This window comes from Falco punctatus, assembly GCF_963210335.1.
Source record: "Falco punctatus genome assembly, chromosome: 1".
NCBI lineage: Eukaryota > Metazoa > Chordata > Aves > Falconiformes > Falconidae > Falco > Falco punctatus.
The window spans coordinates 88978436-88996765 of NC_137580.1; the positions used below are offsets into that span (position 1 = coordinate 88978436).

The window sequence follows — 18330 nt, forward strand, 5'->3', positions numbered from 1 at the left end:
CAGTTTCAAGGAGCATTAAGAATGCCAGCCTCTTGGTCAAGCTTTCCACCGCCCCCAGCCCCCACCCCCAACGTATATCCCATAGGAAATCATTAGTCACCGCATGTACCTGTGGAGAACACGTATCCTACATTAGCTAAATGACCAAAATCAAGGAAACGTTTTTAACATCAGAAAAATACCAATACTCTCAGGCTGATGTCATCAAATATATCACTTGAGTACTTCAATACTACCTTTATTCTTTTTTAATACTATTTAAGTACTATGTGTTAGGTGCTCAGTTTATTTTCCTGAATAAAACTGTATGTACCAGTTAGTTGCAGGTGATCATTAGCTTGGCTTCGTGCTGGCAAACACTACCGGAAAATAAAATTAACTGAGGATCGTGAAAGACTTATCTTTCATAAATGTCAAACCAAGTCTTGAAGTCAGTGCAAATGAGTTATTTTCTCTCTTGACATTTTGCTTAAGTGGCTTTATTACCCTTTAATATGTAACAAATGGCTAGTTCTAAATGATGACTTTTAAGTTTTGTTTGGTAATGAAACTCTGCAGATTGATCCCCTTTAAAAATTCTCCTTTTACCAAACTTCACAATTTACTCTTGTATTACTCTCTTCTGCAATTTGGAAAGCTACTAGTTCTGCCACTTAGTTGCAACACAGTGTCAGGTTTTTTCAGAATTAAGGTACCCTGAAACATTTACTTACAAAGATGAAGATCACAAGTTGTAGTGTTTTTGCAGTAAAGAAGAAGTCCTCTTCGCCAAAGAAAATCATACATGTGTGTGAAAAATCTAATGAATCATGTGTTAAAAGAGAGTATCCTATGATTACCTGCAGGCTGCATTAAACAGTTAAGCCCTCCAAATGGTGGCTTCTCTCATCATTTCAGCTGGAATAAGCTCAAAAGAAACAAGTAATATGTTCCTTGAGACTAGTCACTTAAGGCTACATTTAAGTATATAATTCAGCTTCTAATACCCGTTTTTTCTCATTTTTTTCAGTATAAAGGCTAAAAGTAAGATCAAATGGGGTGATTTTTTAAGCCAGGAAGTACAAGCATAACATCTCTTACACTATTTTTCCCCACTGAGCAAGAGATTCAGTCACATTAATAGCACTATAAAACTTCTATAACTGGATCCTAGTTGGCAAGACAGGCTCTAACGTTGCAAGATCAAGGCAAGAAAAAAAGAACTTCTGAAGTACATTAGTGAAAGACCTCTTAAGGAGTTTCCATTGCACGTCTCCATCTTCTGAGAATATATTTTTCTCTTTCATACCAACAGTAAAGCAAAAACAGCACAAACTTATTTCCCTTCACCATGTTACTTGTAAGTATATATTTATTCATGCCTAAAATCTAAAATGTTAACTGTACATCACCTCATCTATTCTGCACAATGACATCTTTGCAGCAGAAATGTTACTATTCCAACATGCACTTAGACAGAAAATCCTCAACTCACTGGCTATACCTTACACTAGTGATTAACACAGGCCAGAGATTGTTCTCCAGTCTGGAGGCAAACCTGCATTGTTTGATTTGTGACTACACAGCCAAAATCACTTTCCTCTCTCCCCCACCCAGAGAGGGTGGCCATGTCCCATGTCTCTTTGGAGAAGTCCTAGCATTTGCCACTTCTGAATGATGCCCACATAAGGCTTAGGAAAACGCTAGGTGGCCATACTAGTGACGACACTGACAATTTACTAGCATGAACGATCACATGCCAGACCTCAGCCTAACATCCAAGTCTCCTTTGATTTGCTGCTATGGACACACTCTCCATTAAGGGAAACCTTCACTCATGCCTGATACAGAAGACACCCTTAGTAGCATGCCTGGAAGGCCAGAGATCACACTGCCTTAGAACGTGGAGGGAAAGGGAAAATACCGCAGTGCTGGGAAGCTGCAAAACACAAAACTACAGTCCGTGAGAACTGGAAATCCCTGCACAGCGGTTTGCCCACTGTGACATTCCACCACCATCAAATTTAATAAAACGGTCATTTATACTACTAAAGATAGAACACAGATCTTTATCAACGATCACACCAAAACTCCTGTCAACAAACAGCTCTTCAACTTCAGCAGATAAAATAACTAGAAATATGCACAGCAGTGTTCATTTGGATGGAGCTGTTTGACAGAAACAATACAATAAATTAAAAAGATTTGAGATGTTTTGTTCCCCACAATTACATATTGTATTCAATAAAGAAAGAAAAATAGACATGGTTCCTTGGACATGCAAAAACATCTGAAAAATCAAGTTTTTCTCTATTTCACATAGTCTACCAGCCTAGAATCTGATTTTTCCATTAACTGAAAATTAAGTGGCAGCGTTACAAAAAGCGAGAGACTACTGCCATCTCAGTTTCTCAGTTTTGGTCTCCGACTGTTTACAATGACCTGCTCTTTCTCATTTTTGTTAGTAACTACCTAACAGCAACCAACTAGGCTGGAGGAGGAGAAATAAAAAAACAGCCCAGAAGAAACTGTACTTCTGAGCTATTATAGAACTATATTGTAATCCACAGAGTGTTAAAAGCAGCTGCTGACTTTAGTTTGCCTACATTTCAGCAGCCAAAGTCCATACCATTAATTAAGCAGGAAGCAGCAACAGAAGGTTTATGTTTGCTTTTGGGGTGAGCAGAGCTCACACTCACTACATACTGTGACAAGCTACAGCTCTTCAAAACGATTTCACCCAGTGGAACCGTATACAAGACACCTTTTCTGCTACAAGAGAGCCCCTTTTCCAGCACCTAGCACAGACAGACGCTTCATGCAATTGCAGGCAGTGGGTGAGACGCTGCTATGGAGAGAAGCGTGCAGTTTGCTGAGCATCAGCACCGTGTTGTTTTTCTCTCTGAGGGCACCAAGTGTAGAGGTTAGCACAGGCTGGTGGCCCTTCGGTTTGGGCCCAGCTACAGGAACCTGCTTCCCTCCACCCGGGCACCACCGGCTCACGGAAGGCTGGCACGAAGGAACACCGTGAGGCACAGGGAGGCAGACAGCAGGCACAGAACCGGGACTTGTAGGGTCTTTCAGCTACAAACCCGCAGAAAAGCGGCACTGCAGGCAAGCACGAAAGCAGAACCCAGGCAGATGTCCCCTCGCCACAGACCCCGCAGCGCGGCCGCTCGGCCTCTCCCCTCAGCCGGCTCCCGCGCACCCCCCGCCACGGAAACGGGCCGGCGGCGCCAACCGCTCCCACGGCGGGGCGCGAACCCGAGCCGGCCCCGCTCGCCGTTACCTCAGCCCCCGGCCCCCGCGGGGCACCCCGGGCGGCTCCCGCCGGCAGCGCCTCCAAGGGACGGTCACAAAATGGGTGACAGGGAGGACGCGGCGCGCTCAGCCAGGGGGCCCCTAAAGGGCGCGGGGGGGACTGTCACCGCCGCGGCCGGCTGAGGGGGCGAGCGGCGCAGCGGGGCTGACAGCGCGGCCGGTGGCGCCGCGGGGCACGGGGGGGCAGCGGCGAGGGGGAGCACGAGCCCGGGGACGGGCGGTGCGGGAAGAGGTTCCCCGCGGCGCTGAGGCGCGGCGGCCGGCGAGAGCCAGGGGCCCGGGACCATAGGCCCCGGCGGGGCCTGCGCGGCCCGCGGGCGACCCCCCAGCGGGCGGGCGGGGGTCGGGGCTGGGCTGTGCTCGCCGGCGCTCGGCGCTTACCGGGCAGCCGCCTCCTTCCCGCTTCTTCACGGCGCGGCCCGAGTCTCGGGGGACCGCGCCGGGCCGGGCCGGGAGCGCCGCCGGCGGGAGGGGGAGGGGGCGCGGAGGGGCGCGCGGGGACGGCAGGGACCCCTCCGCCCGCCTCCGCCTGCGCCCCGCCCCTGGCGGGCGGTGCCGCCGCACTGCGCAGGCGCCAGCGCCCTGCGGGCCAACCCCGCGCGGGGGTGGGGGTGGGTGAGGGAGTGCGCAGGCCCCTGTGGCGCGTGCGCCGCCGTGTTCCCGCCCTCCGCGCGCGCCCCTCCCGCTGGGGGCCGCGCCGGGCGCCTGGAGCTGCACCTGAGGGGAGAGGGCGGCGGCGGCGGCGGGCGGCCAGCGGCGAGGGCTCGGCCGGGGCCGCCTCCGGGGGGCAGCCGGGGGCGGGGGGGGGCAGCCGCGGGCGGGGAGGGGCTGTGCCCACCCTGGCTAGAGGCGGCGGCCCGGTAGTGAGGGGCCGCGCAGCCCCTCGGCTGAGGCGGGCCTAAGAGGCGGGGCGAGGGCGGTGGCCCCGGGCCGAGGCCTGGCTCTGGCTTTGGTAGAACAAACCCCCATTGTTTGTTGTTTGTTTGTTTGTTTGTTTTCTGGGATAACTCCGCCGATGTGCAGCTGCAGGGGAACGGGGGGGGGGGGGGGAGCCGCGGTGTGCAACACTGCGGGGGGGAGGGGCGGCCTCGGCAGCGGGGCCCGGGGCGGGCGGTGCGGCCCAGCCGAGGGGCGGGCGGGGGCCGCGGGGTCCCTGGACCTGTTCTTGGCTGCACGGTGTGACGTTAATTACAGCTCGTCACTGGGGGCTAGAAGCGAACGTTTAGATGTCTTAGAGAGTCGCTTTGCCGCCTTGGGTTACCAGGCGTGCGTGCAAACGCAGGCGTTCGAACTTAGGCTCCTTCTAAAAGACTGCTGAGTTTCGCAGCCTATCGTTGTTACACAGGATGTGTGACTGTTGTCACAAGTAACAAGCAACTGCAGTTAATAATCCCAAATTACAGCACTGATGCTTTAGCGGGAGGCGTAGCAGAGCCTGTACTTAACAGGCATTGCCTGGAAAGTGCTATGAATGCAGCAACTAGGAAAATGTGCTGATCTGACATATCCCTGTGACAGTGTCCCCATCGGGGTTTCTGTTCAGCTCAGACCACGGGTTAAAGCCTCTCTCCCAACAGCAATTCAGTTGTTTTATCAAAACGCTTCGGTGTAATACTGCATTGCAGTCTCTCTCTTGTAGTATGTTCCTTCCTTGAATTCATAGGGCTGCAGATTGGCAAAAGCAAGTATGATTTACAGTCCCCTTATTATCCTGAGTGAAATTTAATTTTAAATACTGTAAATCTAAGCAAATGACAGCTGTTTAATCAGAATTCCCTTTAAAACTGGGAGCATGTATGCTTCCAGATGTTACAACATAGTTTGATTTACATTGTGGGAAAAATTTTCTATTTATGTGTCTTACAAAGCCAGTCATGTTATTTAGATGGCCTTCCCAATCCATTTCTGTCAGTCTGCCTGTTCTTCGCTGGCGGGGATTCCCCTGGAAGGCTGCTGCACAGACACGGTGTACTTGTTTGACATTGAAAGGCTTCTTTATACTTAACTAATGTTTTTGATGTTTGTTTTGTAACAGTATGACCAATGTCATTCCACTAGGTTTTCTCATCCATAGTATGTTCAACAAAAGTTGTTCTGTGTTCCTACCTTTGGACTGATTTTGAAGTTGTCAGAAAGCAAATGGCATTTCAATTACAATCAGCAGCATTCCTTCTGTACCAGGGATGTGGAAAATGTGTGTTTGTTTTGTACAATGTATTTCTCACGGTAGCCCACAAAGGGGCTTTGCTTTCTGTTTTCTAGCAGGAAACAGAATGTGATTTGTTCAGCTCAGTGAATTACTGAACAAGCTGCTAGCTGACAGTACGTGTGGCTGGTATCCTAGTTCAGGAACTTAAAAGGTGAATGAAGAAAACTGCATAATATTGCGGCATTATATCCTGTGATGTGTGCAAGAGTGATTCAACTGTCTGCTAGGAAAACTTTCTCATTGTGGTTATGTTCTGGATTAGATTGCCCAAGAGGATTACAGAATCTCTGTAATTGGAGGCTTCTAACAAAGAGCAGACAAATACCTCTCCGCATCAGGTACAGCTGATCCTGTCTCAGCCCGATAGCTGTATCCTGCAGGGCTGCTGGGGAGCAACTGCCTCAGGGCAGCCTGTCAGGCCCTCAGGAAGCAGCGCAGGGGCTGCCTGGAAAATGCAGACACCTGCTTGGGTGCAGCAGTTTGCACAGAACATTCATGGTTATGATGTTCTCATGTTCTTTCTCATCCTTCTCCAGCCTGAAGTTTCATTCATTCTTTCTCGTTACAGAGAAGTAGCGTACTGTAAGTGTATACTGGCCGAATTTGCACCAGCTTGCACTCTGTGGTTCACCTGAAGCCAGCAGCAGTGTTGCTCACCCAGGGTCTTCAAATGAGGGAAAGCAGCTAGGAGAAGCAGCTGGAAAGTGCCAGCCTGGTAGTCAGTGAAGAGCTTGATGGCTGTGTGAGCTGAGCTGCTGGTGTGGGACAGGACACCCCCAGGCTCACCCAGAGGCATCCTAATACCATTCAGTGTGGTTGCACTAAAAAGGTGTGCTTTCTCATGGAGAGAGAACCATTTTGCAGAACTCCATATTGAAGCAATCTGAGAACTATTTTATATTATACAGCTACAATACTGGTAGGAAATATTAATAATAGTCATTGAGTTTCCCCTTATTCTCCCAGTTCAGGGATAAGCATGATATTTTTTAATTTTTTTTGACCTGCATCTCATTTCAGTGTACTTTTAAAGACACTACAGTCAGCTACATTTTTCTCTACTTTGGATATTGCCATTGAGACCTGTGATCTCTGTGATCCCCACTGAATGAAAATCAGCTAGAGAGCTTTCTAGCAGGTATGTTTTTATTATAAAGAGGTTTATATATTAAATTTGGGCTATAATAAAACAGAAATGTACTTTAATTACATTAATAATTAAAATAATAATTGATTTAAATAAAGTACCAAGAGAACTTGACTTAAACTGATTCAAGTTTCCACATTGATTCCTACAAAAACACTAATTTCATGCAGTGTTTGAAGAACTTGGAGGCCAGAGCTGATTCCTTAGCAAATATGTAACTACAGGTAAAGTGCTCTGCACACAACTGTAACATTTACAAGGTCTGAGGCGGGCTGTGTTTTGAAGCAGTACTCCTATAAAGGGATTAATACAGATCTGAAAATGGATGGGTTTGCTCAGCTAATTCTCTACCTTACATGTAAATATTCCCACATTATAGTTGTTTTAGTTAAATTCAGCAATAACCTTGTACTAACCTCTAGATTGTAAGCGATACAGCTTTTACCTTGTAAAACATGAAATACCTTTTATTTTGAAACACCAGTGGTAAATCTCATACCCCTAGCAAATTCAGTTGAATGGAATTCACACATTCAATTTCATGTAGGCCCAGTTTTTAGTTAAATAAGACCAAAAGAACCTGACAAACGTAGATACAGGAGATTTTATTTAACATTGTGTACAAAGAAAGGCTACAAATGCCTTAGATTCCCCCCCCCCCCCCCCCCCCCCCAATACAGTTTTTGGATCCCTTTTTCATACTTTTCTCAGAAAATTTTAAAAAAAATATCCAGAGTAACAATCCCTCCACCCCCACGCCCCCCTTATTTTTTCCCCTTTCCTTTTTCCCCCTCTCTTTGGGCCTAAACTGAGAGATGTTTAGCGGTAGATTCAACACCTTTCAGTATTAAAGTATTAAGATTAGGTTTTCTTTTCCAAAAACAGAACACAGTAAGATACTGAAGCACTAGCAACAGCAGTATAAAATGTCAAAAATTGACTCCCTAACATGGTAAAAACAATGCCAACAATGTTAACTCTGATGAAACCCAAAGTTATCCAAACAATAACAAGTTGTTTATCAACTACACCTGATAATTTAGCACTAATTATATAATTTAATTGTATTTATATTTAAATAAATAGTCTTAACTCCTTTCCTTGGAATTCTTCACGGATTATAAACACTTGTAATACTAGAGATAAGAACAAACTACACAACTTACATAGGCAAGAGAAGGCTTAGTTTTATTTTTTTTGCTGGACAGACAGAAAGGACAACACTTCACAGGGTCTGGCTGTGAGATGATTTTTAAATTCACTGTTTCATTGTGGTGCTTCTCAGTCAGCCAATTCCTTACCCTCCTCTTGCTGCCTTGGTAATCACATCTGTCCCTGCGTAGCTAAATTTTATCCAGGATTCCACAAGTTTCATATGTAACTGCAAAGTCCAAACCAGGATTTCTCTTAGGCTGTGAGAAGCAGTAAGGGGATGCAAAGAGGCTGTTATAAAGAAATGTCCTTTTGCTGTGGCAGCTTTTCTGTTACCACCTACTATATACAAAATAGTTTTTAGATGCGGATCCATTTTCACTGCATAATCCCTTGAGTCTGCATAATCCTAATTTCTCCAAAAATGGGACTAAAATGCAGGAAATTTGAGCTACTCCATGTAGACTGGCATTTGATCATTCAATTAGGCACAGTGAGAAGGAACCGGAAGAGTCTCTCTCTTCCCTTAACTGCCTTGTGGGCCTTGCCCAAACTGCCTCAGGGCAGATGTAACCATCTAAGGACCAAGGCCACCTGCTCACTGGTGGGCTTTACCCATTGTGGTCCTTTGGGTCTCCTGCAGAGAGCTGCTGTGTTCTCCTTCCAGGCAGGAAGCTGTTTTGTGCACAAGCCTGCCCTTCTGTACAGCTACAGGGATATAAGATGGCCTCGTCATATAAATCATTCTGCAGATGAGAGAAGTAGTTCGTGTGTAGAATGCCTTGGGTTCTCAGAGCATCTGACCACCAGGCAAAAGACGACTGAAACAGTTACACAAACCAAAGCTCTAGTGAAAAATAAAAAAATAATAAAAAAAAGTTTTCTCCATTCTGATGAACCCCTTTTTGACAAGAGGATTTGAACGTGCCTGCAGTTATGCCAGAGCACTAGAGCAAACCCTTCTGCTGGGCTTGGGGACTCTCCAATGATGTTAATTCACAAATATGCTTGAACAGGTGTAAATAATAGAATTTTACTTAATTCACAAAGCAGGCCTACAAGAGCCCGAAGTTTTAGCAGTACCTGGTCCATTCTGCACCAGAAGACTGGAAATACTTTTGTTCTTTCCAGGGATAGCTCTGCTCCAAACCGAACCTCCTCTGTGGTAGTTTCTGCAATGCAGAATGAAGTGGTTTCTGTTGCAAAGAAGGGGTCTTTCTACTGCAAAGTGGGACATGACAGTAGGAAGTGACACGGAGCACACTGGCATGGTTCACCTGCATGCTCTTACAGGGGTCTCCAGCAATTCCAATATGGATGGTAACACAAAGAGAATCAACAGCAGAGGCAAACTAGGGCATTTAATAATTACCTGGTTCTTGGCAAGAGCTTTTATGTATTTGCTTGACCCGGAAGGCCTAGATCTACTGCTGTGGTTATGGAAGGAGAAGAATCAAAGTAATATGTACACTCAGGTTCGCTTTGGTCCTACCGTTTCAACCATTACATCAGAACAGAATGTTGTGGCGTTTTATTCTTGCAGCCTAGTAACAGACTTTTAGCTCGCACAACAGTAACTTTCTGATTCTATTAGCTTTCTCCTTCTTCGCGGTGGTGTTTCACTTATGGTAATATATGGACTCTATTGCTCTTCCCTATCTGTTGCCACAGGGGGAAAGAAAAGGTAGTGAGCAAGTGAGAAGCTTTGCTTTCTTAGCACTGAACTGTGAACTTTTTGTAGCAAGGAAGAGGGGTTGCAGCACATCCGAACCGGGAGGCTACAGCAGCTACATTCCTGGTGTTCCTCTATTAATACTGATTTACTGGCAAGACAGTCTTTGCTCACAGTTACCTAGGGCACGAGACGCCTTCTGTCACCTGAAATGAGAATTTCTATCTCGTCCCAGGTGCTATGACCTGAGTGACTTCTAATTATGCTTCTATTTTGAATTTGTGTTACTTTTATTCCCCACAACCTTTTTAAGGAATAATTAACTGTAAGCGCTTCCTTTAGAGCTTCTGTTGATTTTAAGGGCAATCCATGTATTTAGTTCTATTCAATGAGAAAATTCATGGAATACACATAAACGTTAATTTCAATCTACTTCAGAATGGAGAATTATTATTATCCAAGTCTCCAGTATCGCAGTTGCACATACCTTATGTTAAAGGCAGTGAATAGCATCAGATTTTGTTTTCCTAACAGTACTATGACAATGTTAGCAAAGTTTACAAAGAAAACCATGTCTGAACTACAAATTTAAGAGGGCATAAACGAATGAGTTACTAACTACACCAGGACTTTGATTAATTTGGTTGTATCTACTTAGGAATTGCCCTTTCAGATTTTTCTTCTTGAAGGAACAAAAGCAAGTCCCTTAAATCTAGCATGAACCTATTGGTGTTCGGTTCTTAGAAGTCCCTGTCTTCTTGAAGTGAAAAGAGAAAGGGTAAGGGCTTTTCTTAAAGCATTTTCCATTGCTCACTAAAATTTCTGTAAGAATACCACATCTGATAATATTATCCCAGTAGATGACCAAGCACTGAAACAAAAGGATTAACCAGGGAGGAATCAGAGACGGTGGGGTTTTTTGCCATCAGATTTTAAACATTTTTAAAAGCCATGTTGGTCAATTTACATTCTATACATACTTGAAAGAATGGCACGTTAAGATAAATGACACATCGTGATGCCTTCCAGTGTTACAAGGGTGACAAACAAATCTGGAGATCCATGTATGCTTTAAAGAACAGTACATTTGTTTAAATAAACTCATAGAAAACTAACATAAACAACCGTAAAACAGTTTTTTTAAACAGGTAGAATGAATAAACTGTAAAAATACTGCATCTCCCATAAACATACTCTGTGGTTCTACCACCTTGTGGCCAACACAAGAAGTTGCAGTTTTGCTTCAGACGGTGCACGCCGATGGCCTTGGGTTAGCAACTGCAGGTCAGAACCGAGGCAGGCAGTGGGCATCAGCAAAATATAATCACCACACTGCTGTATTTTGCCCTTAGCTGATACACTGAAAAATAGCAGCATTACAATACAGCCTGAAATAGCTTAGCTACTACCTCAACTTGTTAAAAATTGTGCAAGAATAAAGAACACCAGCAGCATTTTTAATGGATGTGTTTTGGTTTGGTTTCAGACACTCCCCTCCCATACAAAGCACACACAAACACAAAGCTGAAGCTGATCTAGTAACTTATTTCTTGTCCATCTTTGAAAACTTTTCCCATAGTTTGCTTTACTTAACTTTTTTAAATTTCACTTAAAAACCTATTCAGTTTTGAAAAAAAACAACCAAACCACAAACATGAGCATTTTAAATAGTTTCTAAATGCCAGGAAATGGATGCTTATTCCTCTCCTCAAACTGGAGACACACAGACTATCCTAATAACTTGAATTTCTTCAGTTGAAAGTTTCAACATTTCAAATTCCTGTTACTGAAAGCTACATTTTTAGAAAGGTCTCTCCAATACACTAGAAACCGCAAGGGCATAAACTCCCAGTACATATGTAAAGGGCAATTTTTTCCTAGTTTGCTCTTACATCATTTATATTGTACCTTTTTGATACAGAAAATGGAAGAGTTAGGTTTTCTGACGCAACTCGCAAGGGAATATATGAGTAGAAATCAGAAGGCCTTCTCTAAAACCAAGTTTTGCAATTCCCTTTTTGTTTAAGTATGGTAAGGCTTATTAAAAAAATAGCAAAGTAAAAAAAACCCAACAAAACAAAACCCACCAACAAAACCCAGCCAACATCCCTGGGAAAAAAAACATAAAAGCCTTCTGGAAATACTTAATTTCTCAAAACATAAGACTATTTGAAAAAAATCTTAATTGCAAAATCAAAGGAAATTCAAGAAATCAATTCTCGCATTTCAAATCAGTCCATGATTTCATCATCAGCAATAAGATGTGCTATCTTTTCCAGCCCAAAATTACCAGCTTTGGGGAAAACATATTCATACTTAACAGAAATAATTAATGGGTTACGTTAAATTAACTTTTTCCCTGATCCACATGCCTGCATGTTAGATAATGTTACATTAGAACTGAGCATTGTAATGAGAGACTAAAAGCAACAACTAGTAACAGTAACCAAAGCAAAAGCAATTTTCTCATGGTTACATACTATAGATCAGTAATTTAATATTAAAATTACTTCCTATATAAATAAAAATAAAAAAAATGGGCAAAAGTAAATTGGCACAGTCATTATGGTATTGCTTTCCAGTTTCAACACTGCAAACAGCAGCCACAGATTCCAAACACTGAAAGGAAAAGGCTATCCCCCAACCACCTGGTGTAGTTTGGTTGATGTTATTTTTTCCTTTTACGTGAAGTTATCAACAGTGCTGCTGCCTCAGATGTGTCACACACAGCTTGGAACAGACGGGTGTGCAGCTTGCAGTAAAAGGACTGCTATAGAACCACTATGTAAAAATGAGAACAGATACATTAACAAACAACCCATAGAGTGTGGTTCACTGGTCTGCGTGACTTTTCTTAAGTCAGAGTTTTTCAGGATTGTGACTAAATTTTACCTTCAAAAAGGCAAAATAATAATAATAAAAATACAAAATCTTAAGCCTTCAAGTTTCCTTGCCTTCATTCCCTCCCTCCTCCAAAAAGCACCTTCTACTACAGACACTTTTTCTGTTTCATGGGTTCAGAAGTTGGAATGTAGTGGGAATACATACAAGAGAGAAGGAATTTCTAGATGTACATTACATTACAAAGAGGTTTGCTCCCAGACCTAAGGAGGGAGGGATACTAAGCAATATTAAATTCCTATAAGAATCCTTACAAAGCATGCAAAATATCGATATACTCACAAAATTGAAATTTATATTTCTTCCTTTCTGAGTTTGCAACTTCACAGTACAATAATTTCTAATATTATGCAGCAGTCAGAATTACAGTGACTACAAAATTGTTTCCCTTTAATTTTTTTCTTTCCATTTGTTTGAAAGACTCCTTTGTAATTTATTTTTTTTTTTTTAGAGGCTGCAGATCACCCATCAGAAAATGTGAAATTCAGCATAACAGGGGTTGCTTTCTTTATCGTACTTCCCCTCAAATGACATTGACAACATAACTACCATTCTTTCAAAATCTGTCCCTCCCTCCCCTTCTCATGCTGATTCCTTCCCTTGTCTTCAAGCTGTACTTTTCTTCTTGCCAGGATGATGATGGACGGATGCCACTACATGGATGCTGCATAACTGGGTAGAACGTAAAGGAGGCCGGAGTAGTTTGTGAAAATGGACTTGCTCCCACCCTGCCAAGATGTTTGGCACAACTGCTTCACAGCCAGGACACTTTGCTCTGGATAGCAGCAGTCAGAGTTTCCCTCCAGTTCCCTAGACAAATACTGCTGTCCTGTACGCCAGTGTAACCCAGTGGCTTCACCCGATTTAGGCAGGGAAACACAAATCTGGTATTTGGCTAGACCTTGCGTACTGCTCTATGTAGTTCCATAGAAATTTCTTCACTGCTCTTAAAACAGGGTTGGAATTTCTGGAGAATACTCGCTAGATTGTCTGTAAAGTACATTCTGACACATTCTATCGAAGTATTTGTATCTATCAGAAAAAGACTCCTGTAGAAGCAATGTACAAAGCCTCCAAAAATTCAAGTATCAGAGAAAGAAAAAAAAAAAAAAAAAAAGGGATGTTCTGATACAAGTCTGGAGTAAGCAGCCAGCCCAACTGATAGCCACTGTTTGTTATTTTTTTGTGTCCACAAATGCATCAATTATTTTTGCAGTAGTAACACCTTTTCGTTGGAGTGTTGGGAATTAATAGTCTTTCCAATTAATTTTCATTAAGTTTGGCGGGGGCACAGGAATTTAGCAATCCTGCCTCTGCATTTATATGCAAACAAACAACAGAATCACAAACAGAATCACTGATTCTAATCCTCCCTGCCTCTCTTTAATTTGCTATATTTATTTATAGTGTAACATCATTGGGTCTGGCTCCCTTAACCCCAAAAAACCCATCAGAAGTGCAACACAGGCAAGAGTAGAGCATCTCCTTCCCTAGAGCTGTATAAACTTTTGCAAGGGAAGGGGTGAGTGAGACAAAAAAAAAAAAAAAAGAAAAAAAAAAGGAAAAAGAAGAGAGAGAGAAAAAAACCCAAACAAACAAACAGTTCTAGTTGTACACAAAACTGTTTCATCTCTTTAGAACTCTGTTCAAATCAAGACTTCAGTTTCTGAGGAGGGAATCTTAGATCCCAGACCCTTCCCTTCTCTCCTCTTGCAAAGCAATGCTATTTTTGTGGCCCAGAACAGTACTTTAAAAACAGCAGTTATTAAAGACACAGTTGTGATATATCCTTTAACTCCCCCTCACCCAAAAAGGCGTATCCTATCAAGTGGTCCAGTAGAAATCTTGGAAGTTTCTTTATGATAAATTAAATCCATAAAATGAGGAATACCTTCTGTCACATTCCCAACAAGAATAATAGCCACACTCTGTGGTGCATTTGTTCAAGTGTCTATTGCTCCTTCTAGTGGAGATTCTGCACAGCTCCATCTCCAGTTCAGTTCTGGTCCTACCAAACAGGAGTAGAGATTCTTCTCCTTTCTCTTCAGCTTGTCTCTGGTTAACACACAGCAGAAGCACTGAGGGCCGTAATTCCCCAGGACAGGAACAGGCCAGTAATGTCTGAAGAAACACCAGTCGTCTTTTCCTCGGGTGAGGCGGGTTTATGCCAAGAGCAGTTTTTTTCTGTCCTGTTGGTATCGCAGACACCTACACCTCTGTGGAAAAGAGAATGCTTTGCCTCTTGCTGTCCGGGGTAGGGATAGTCTCTAGCTGCAGGAAGTACAGAAGAACTTGAACCTGGAAAGAGAAAGAAAGGGGGAATAATAAAGCCTTGTTAACTCATCCTCATCCTGGCTCTTTCAGCGTTGGCAGACGTGCCTGCAGCTCTCTCCACAGGAACATCTTGCAGTTACATATTTGTTCTAATAAAGCAGGAATATTAAAACTTGCAGTGCTTCAGAAACACTTTTCAGCTTGCAGGGTGTAACAATGTGTTGGTGTTCCACTGCACTGAAAAATGTGATCTCCAATTCGCCATTACTCAATCAAGAATGTAAAAACAGCCTGAGTAGCTAACATAGCCTCTGCGTGTTAATTCTCTGTATCGCCTTCAAACGGCGGCAGTGGCCAAAGAAAGCTGAATGTAGCGAAGAATCTTGTTGTGCATAACTGAAGGTGGTTATTGAGGAGCACTGCAGAAGAACACTGACAGTCCTTTTATCCCAGGCTAGCAATATGGGTCTGTGAGACAGCTCTCAAAAAAAAACCAACCCAAAAAACAACAACTTGCTATGCATAAACACAAAACATACACGATATATGCATACTGACATTTTTTCATGAAAAGCTGTATTAGTACAGATGCAAGCTGAACTGCCTGAAGAGGCAGTTCTACAAACAGTCTAAAGTTTCTCTGTAAGGGTGAAAGGTGTTCAAGTTTTTCAAAAACACCGTCAGGAAAACACAGAAGGGTGGCTGCACCAGGCCTTGCAAGGGGACTGCCAGAAGTTTCCCCGTCTTCACTAGATTCAGTAGCACATTTTGGATTTTACCTGGGACATGACTTCCAGTGACCAACTATCGGTCATTGTGATAGGCTGGGTCGGGTTCGCGGGGATTTTACTGTCCTTCTCTGAAGGTCTGAGCAGTGTTGGTCCAAAGACAGTTGCAAGGTTATGCAGGGACATCTTGTTAACGCTTTCCCTCTCAGCAACCCTGGGAGAAGAAACAATGAACAAGGCAGATCTTTTTAAATACCTGAATTTGGATGTGTCCTTAAGTAAGAAACCATATTTACTTCTGTTGTAAAAAGTTTTAGATAAATTCAACCAACCACTCTCTCCATATGTGCCTAAATTAATTTTATATATCTAAAGCAAATAGCCTGATGTGACACAACCACAGCCTCCAGGCACTCTACAGACATGGCTTAAACCAGGAAAGGGACTGCTGCTTACTGCCTGGACAGGGAGAGGTGGGACGGGAATAAAGCAATGTTTTTCATCCTGGTTTTATAAATGAGAAACTGAGGCACAAAGGTTAGAAAATTTACCCAAGGGCAGAAAAGTCTGCAGCAGAAACACAAATAAACCCCAGATTTCCTGGATTTTAATCCAGAACCTCAGTCACGAGATCATCTTTCATCTCACCACTGACAGTCTCTGGTATGTACAAACCACATATGTAAATTAACACATTGCGCATATAGTAAAGCAAGCTTACTGCATTAATATCAAATGCATGGAAATACTTCTTCACAGTTACAACCCTATTACAGAGACATAGACAAGATCAGAAAGACTAGTTTAAGCAAGGAACTGACAACTCCAGTTAGCAAGAGTGCTGTAATTTTTGAGAAGAAATCATGTTAGATTGCAGACACCTTCTGCAACAGGGCTCACAAGTCCTTAGACATAGCCAAAGCCTCACGATTTACACTAAAACTTTTCCTGCTCTAAAACCTTACAGTAAAAGATGTGTCCAGATGGAGTTTTGCATTGATATTGCAGCACAAATTTGCATTTGCAGTAGATAAGCCCCGAGAGTTTTGTTACCCCTTTCCTCCAGTTCAAATCCTTTCAGGATGAGTGGGAATGGAACTCAGGGTTTAGCACCTCACTGAGCACCAGACAGTAGTTACCTGACCAGCATTCACAGTAAATCAGCAAATGCTTCTTCATTTGTGAGATTCAGCATTAAAGGAAAAGGCTCTTTTCAAAATAATGACACTTTACACATTAAATATGTGTCTAAAGGATCCACGTATTACCTTTTTAAATGGTCCAAAAGGAAAAGGAATGTCACAAGGTTGGGTTCTGGAAGCGATAACAATAGATTCAACATACAGCTTTCCTTTGCGACAGGATCTGAAAGTGCTACAAGACAGAAAATTACAAAACATCAGCACAAGAAGCGAACAAGAATTTCTGCATAATTTCTGCATAATTTCCCAAACCAACAAATACGGATGGTCCTGAATGGACTGTAATTGCATTGTAGGTTGGGAGGTCAGAGCTGCACATCAGTACCCCACAGGTTCTCTTTCCTTTATTTCATACATGTGTAAAGAATCCTTTTCTCTCAAGCAATTCAAGTGCTTTCAGACTTTCAACTGTTACGAAGTTCTTCCTGTGCATCCAGATACAACAAGGTATACCCACCCTGCCCCCCCACCCCCAAGAACTTCCCTGGAAGATTGAACGGGGCAAACAGCATGCACAGCCTCAACAGCTAGACTGTCATTCTATCCTTAACCTATTCTTCAGAAACCTGGACATTTTCAAAATTCCAAAATTACAAAAATGCACGGGAATTGCCCACATTCAAGCTCACAGGAAGAAGATGTCACTCCAGCGTTCACTGCTGAGCTCCATTTCACTTCCCTAACAACTTGTTCTGGGCTTCTCTCCAACACTGCCAATACGGTTTTGTGTTGCTTTAGGAGCAGCCTCCTGCAGAAGAGTTTCAGTTATCAAGGGTTATTTCTGCTACTACCTACCAATGCCCTCAGCAAAGTTGGGGTACAGTTCGTCCGTAAAGAGGGGTTCAGGCAGTTCCCGGAAGTACAGTTTCAAGGTGCCTGCAATGGCGTTAACATCCATCTCGCTCATCATCACTGACACGTCTTTGTTATCTGGAAGAGGGGAAGCACAGTAAAGAAGCTGCTAGCATTGCATTAATTTTTTTTCTTGCTTTGGCTCTCTTTGTTATTCTTTGTCTTTGCCCAAATAGCTGAGAATTTTCCTGTTTACATTTCTCCAGATTAAATGAGATACCTTCTGACAAGTAGTTCTGAGAAGTGCTGCACAAATGACTGCAAACAGTTTAGAGCTTTAGACGGAGTTGAGGGAACCTCGCACTACCCAGGGTTAGCTGGGCTGTGCCAACAACCTCAGCCTGATCTGCAACAAACCCGGCTTGAGTGTATTTATACGCATTTCAACTTTTGTTAGTGACAACAGTTGTTATTCCAATTCCCTGCCTCTAACAGCTTAGAATAAGAGACTCTGAGGCTGTCTAATTCCCCACAGAGCACAGCTGAAGCACACAGGCAATTCAGGGCTTCACATTTCCATTTTGCTACTACTAAGAACAACAAAACAACCCCCTTTCCCTAAAACAAGCAGGCCAACCAGCAGAGCCAGCACTGGTTTCACGAGTTTAGTGTAAAACAGGATTTAATATAAATGAAAAAAGTTGGTTTTCAAGATACAAAACACCCTTACTTGCACTAGGAAAGATTCATAAACCAATGTTTTTGGTAGCTTAGGGGGAATGAAAAGAAAACAGAAGAAGGAAGATACTGCATAAAATAAGTGGGGGAAAAACGTGCGGGGAGGGTGAATTTGGGCACCTGGCACAGGCCTCATGACTGCTCGCATCAAAAGGGAGCTCGAGTGTGGCCAGAGCAGTCTTTGGACCATCATGTGGAGGCTGGAGGTAGGGCAG

General features: G+C 43.3%; 2 protein-coding genes across 3 annotated transcripts in view; both read right to left on the reverse strand.

The window, feature by feature from the left end:
• SPECC1L (sperm antigen with calponin homology and coiled-coil domains 1 like) overlaps positions 1-4358 on the reverse strand; it is a 70827-nt gene extending 66469 nt beyond the window's left edge. The window contains exon 1 of one of the 2 annotated variants that reach the window (XM_080391701.1): positions 3682-4358. The gene's annotated coding sequence lies outside the window, so the exon portion shown is untranslated. The remainder of the gene's footprint in view (positions 1-3681) is intronic. The other variant, XM_080391702.1, reaches the window with a different exon arrangement.
• A 2973-nt stretch (positions 4359-7331) lies between these two features.
• BCR (BCR activator of RhoGEF and GTPase) overlaps positions 7332-18330 on the reverse strand; it is a 105092-nt gene continuing 94093 nt past the window's right edge. Inside the window, exons 20-23 of the mRNA XM_080391642.1 lie at positions 17381-17515; positions 16652-16757; positions 15435-15597; positions 7332-14679 (exon numbers count right to left, since the gene is read on the reverse strand). Of these exons, the coding sequence (XP_080247768.1) occupies positions 14590-14679; positions 15435-15597; positions 16652-16757; positions 17381-17515 (494 nt within the window). The 3' untranslated portion in view covers positions 7332-14589. The remainder of the gene's footprint in view (positions 14680-15434; positions 15598-16651; positions 16758-17380; positions 17516-18330) is intronic.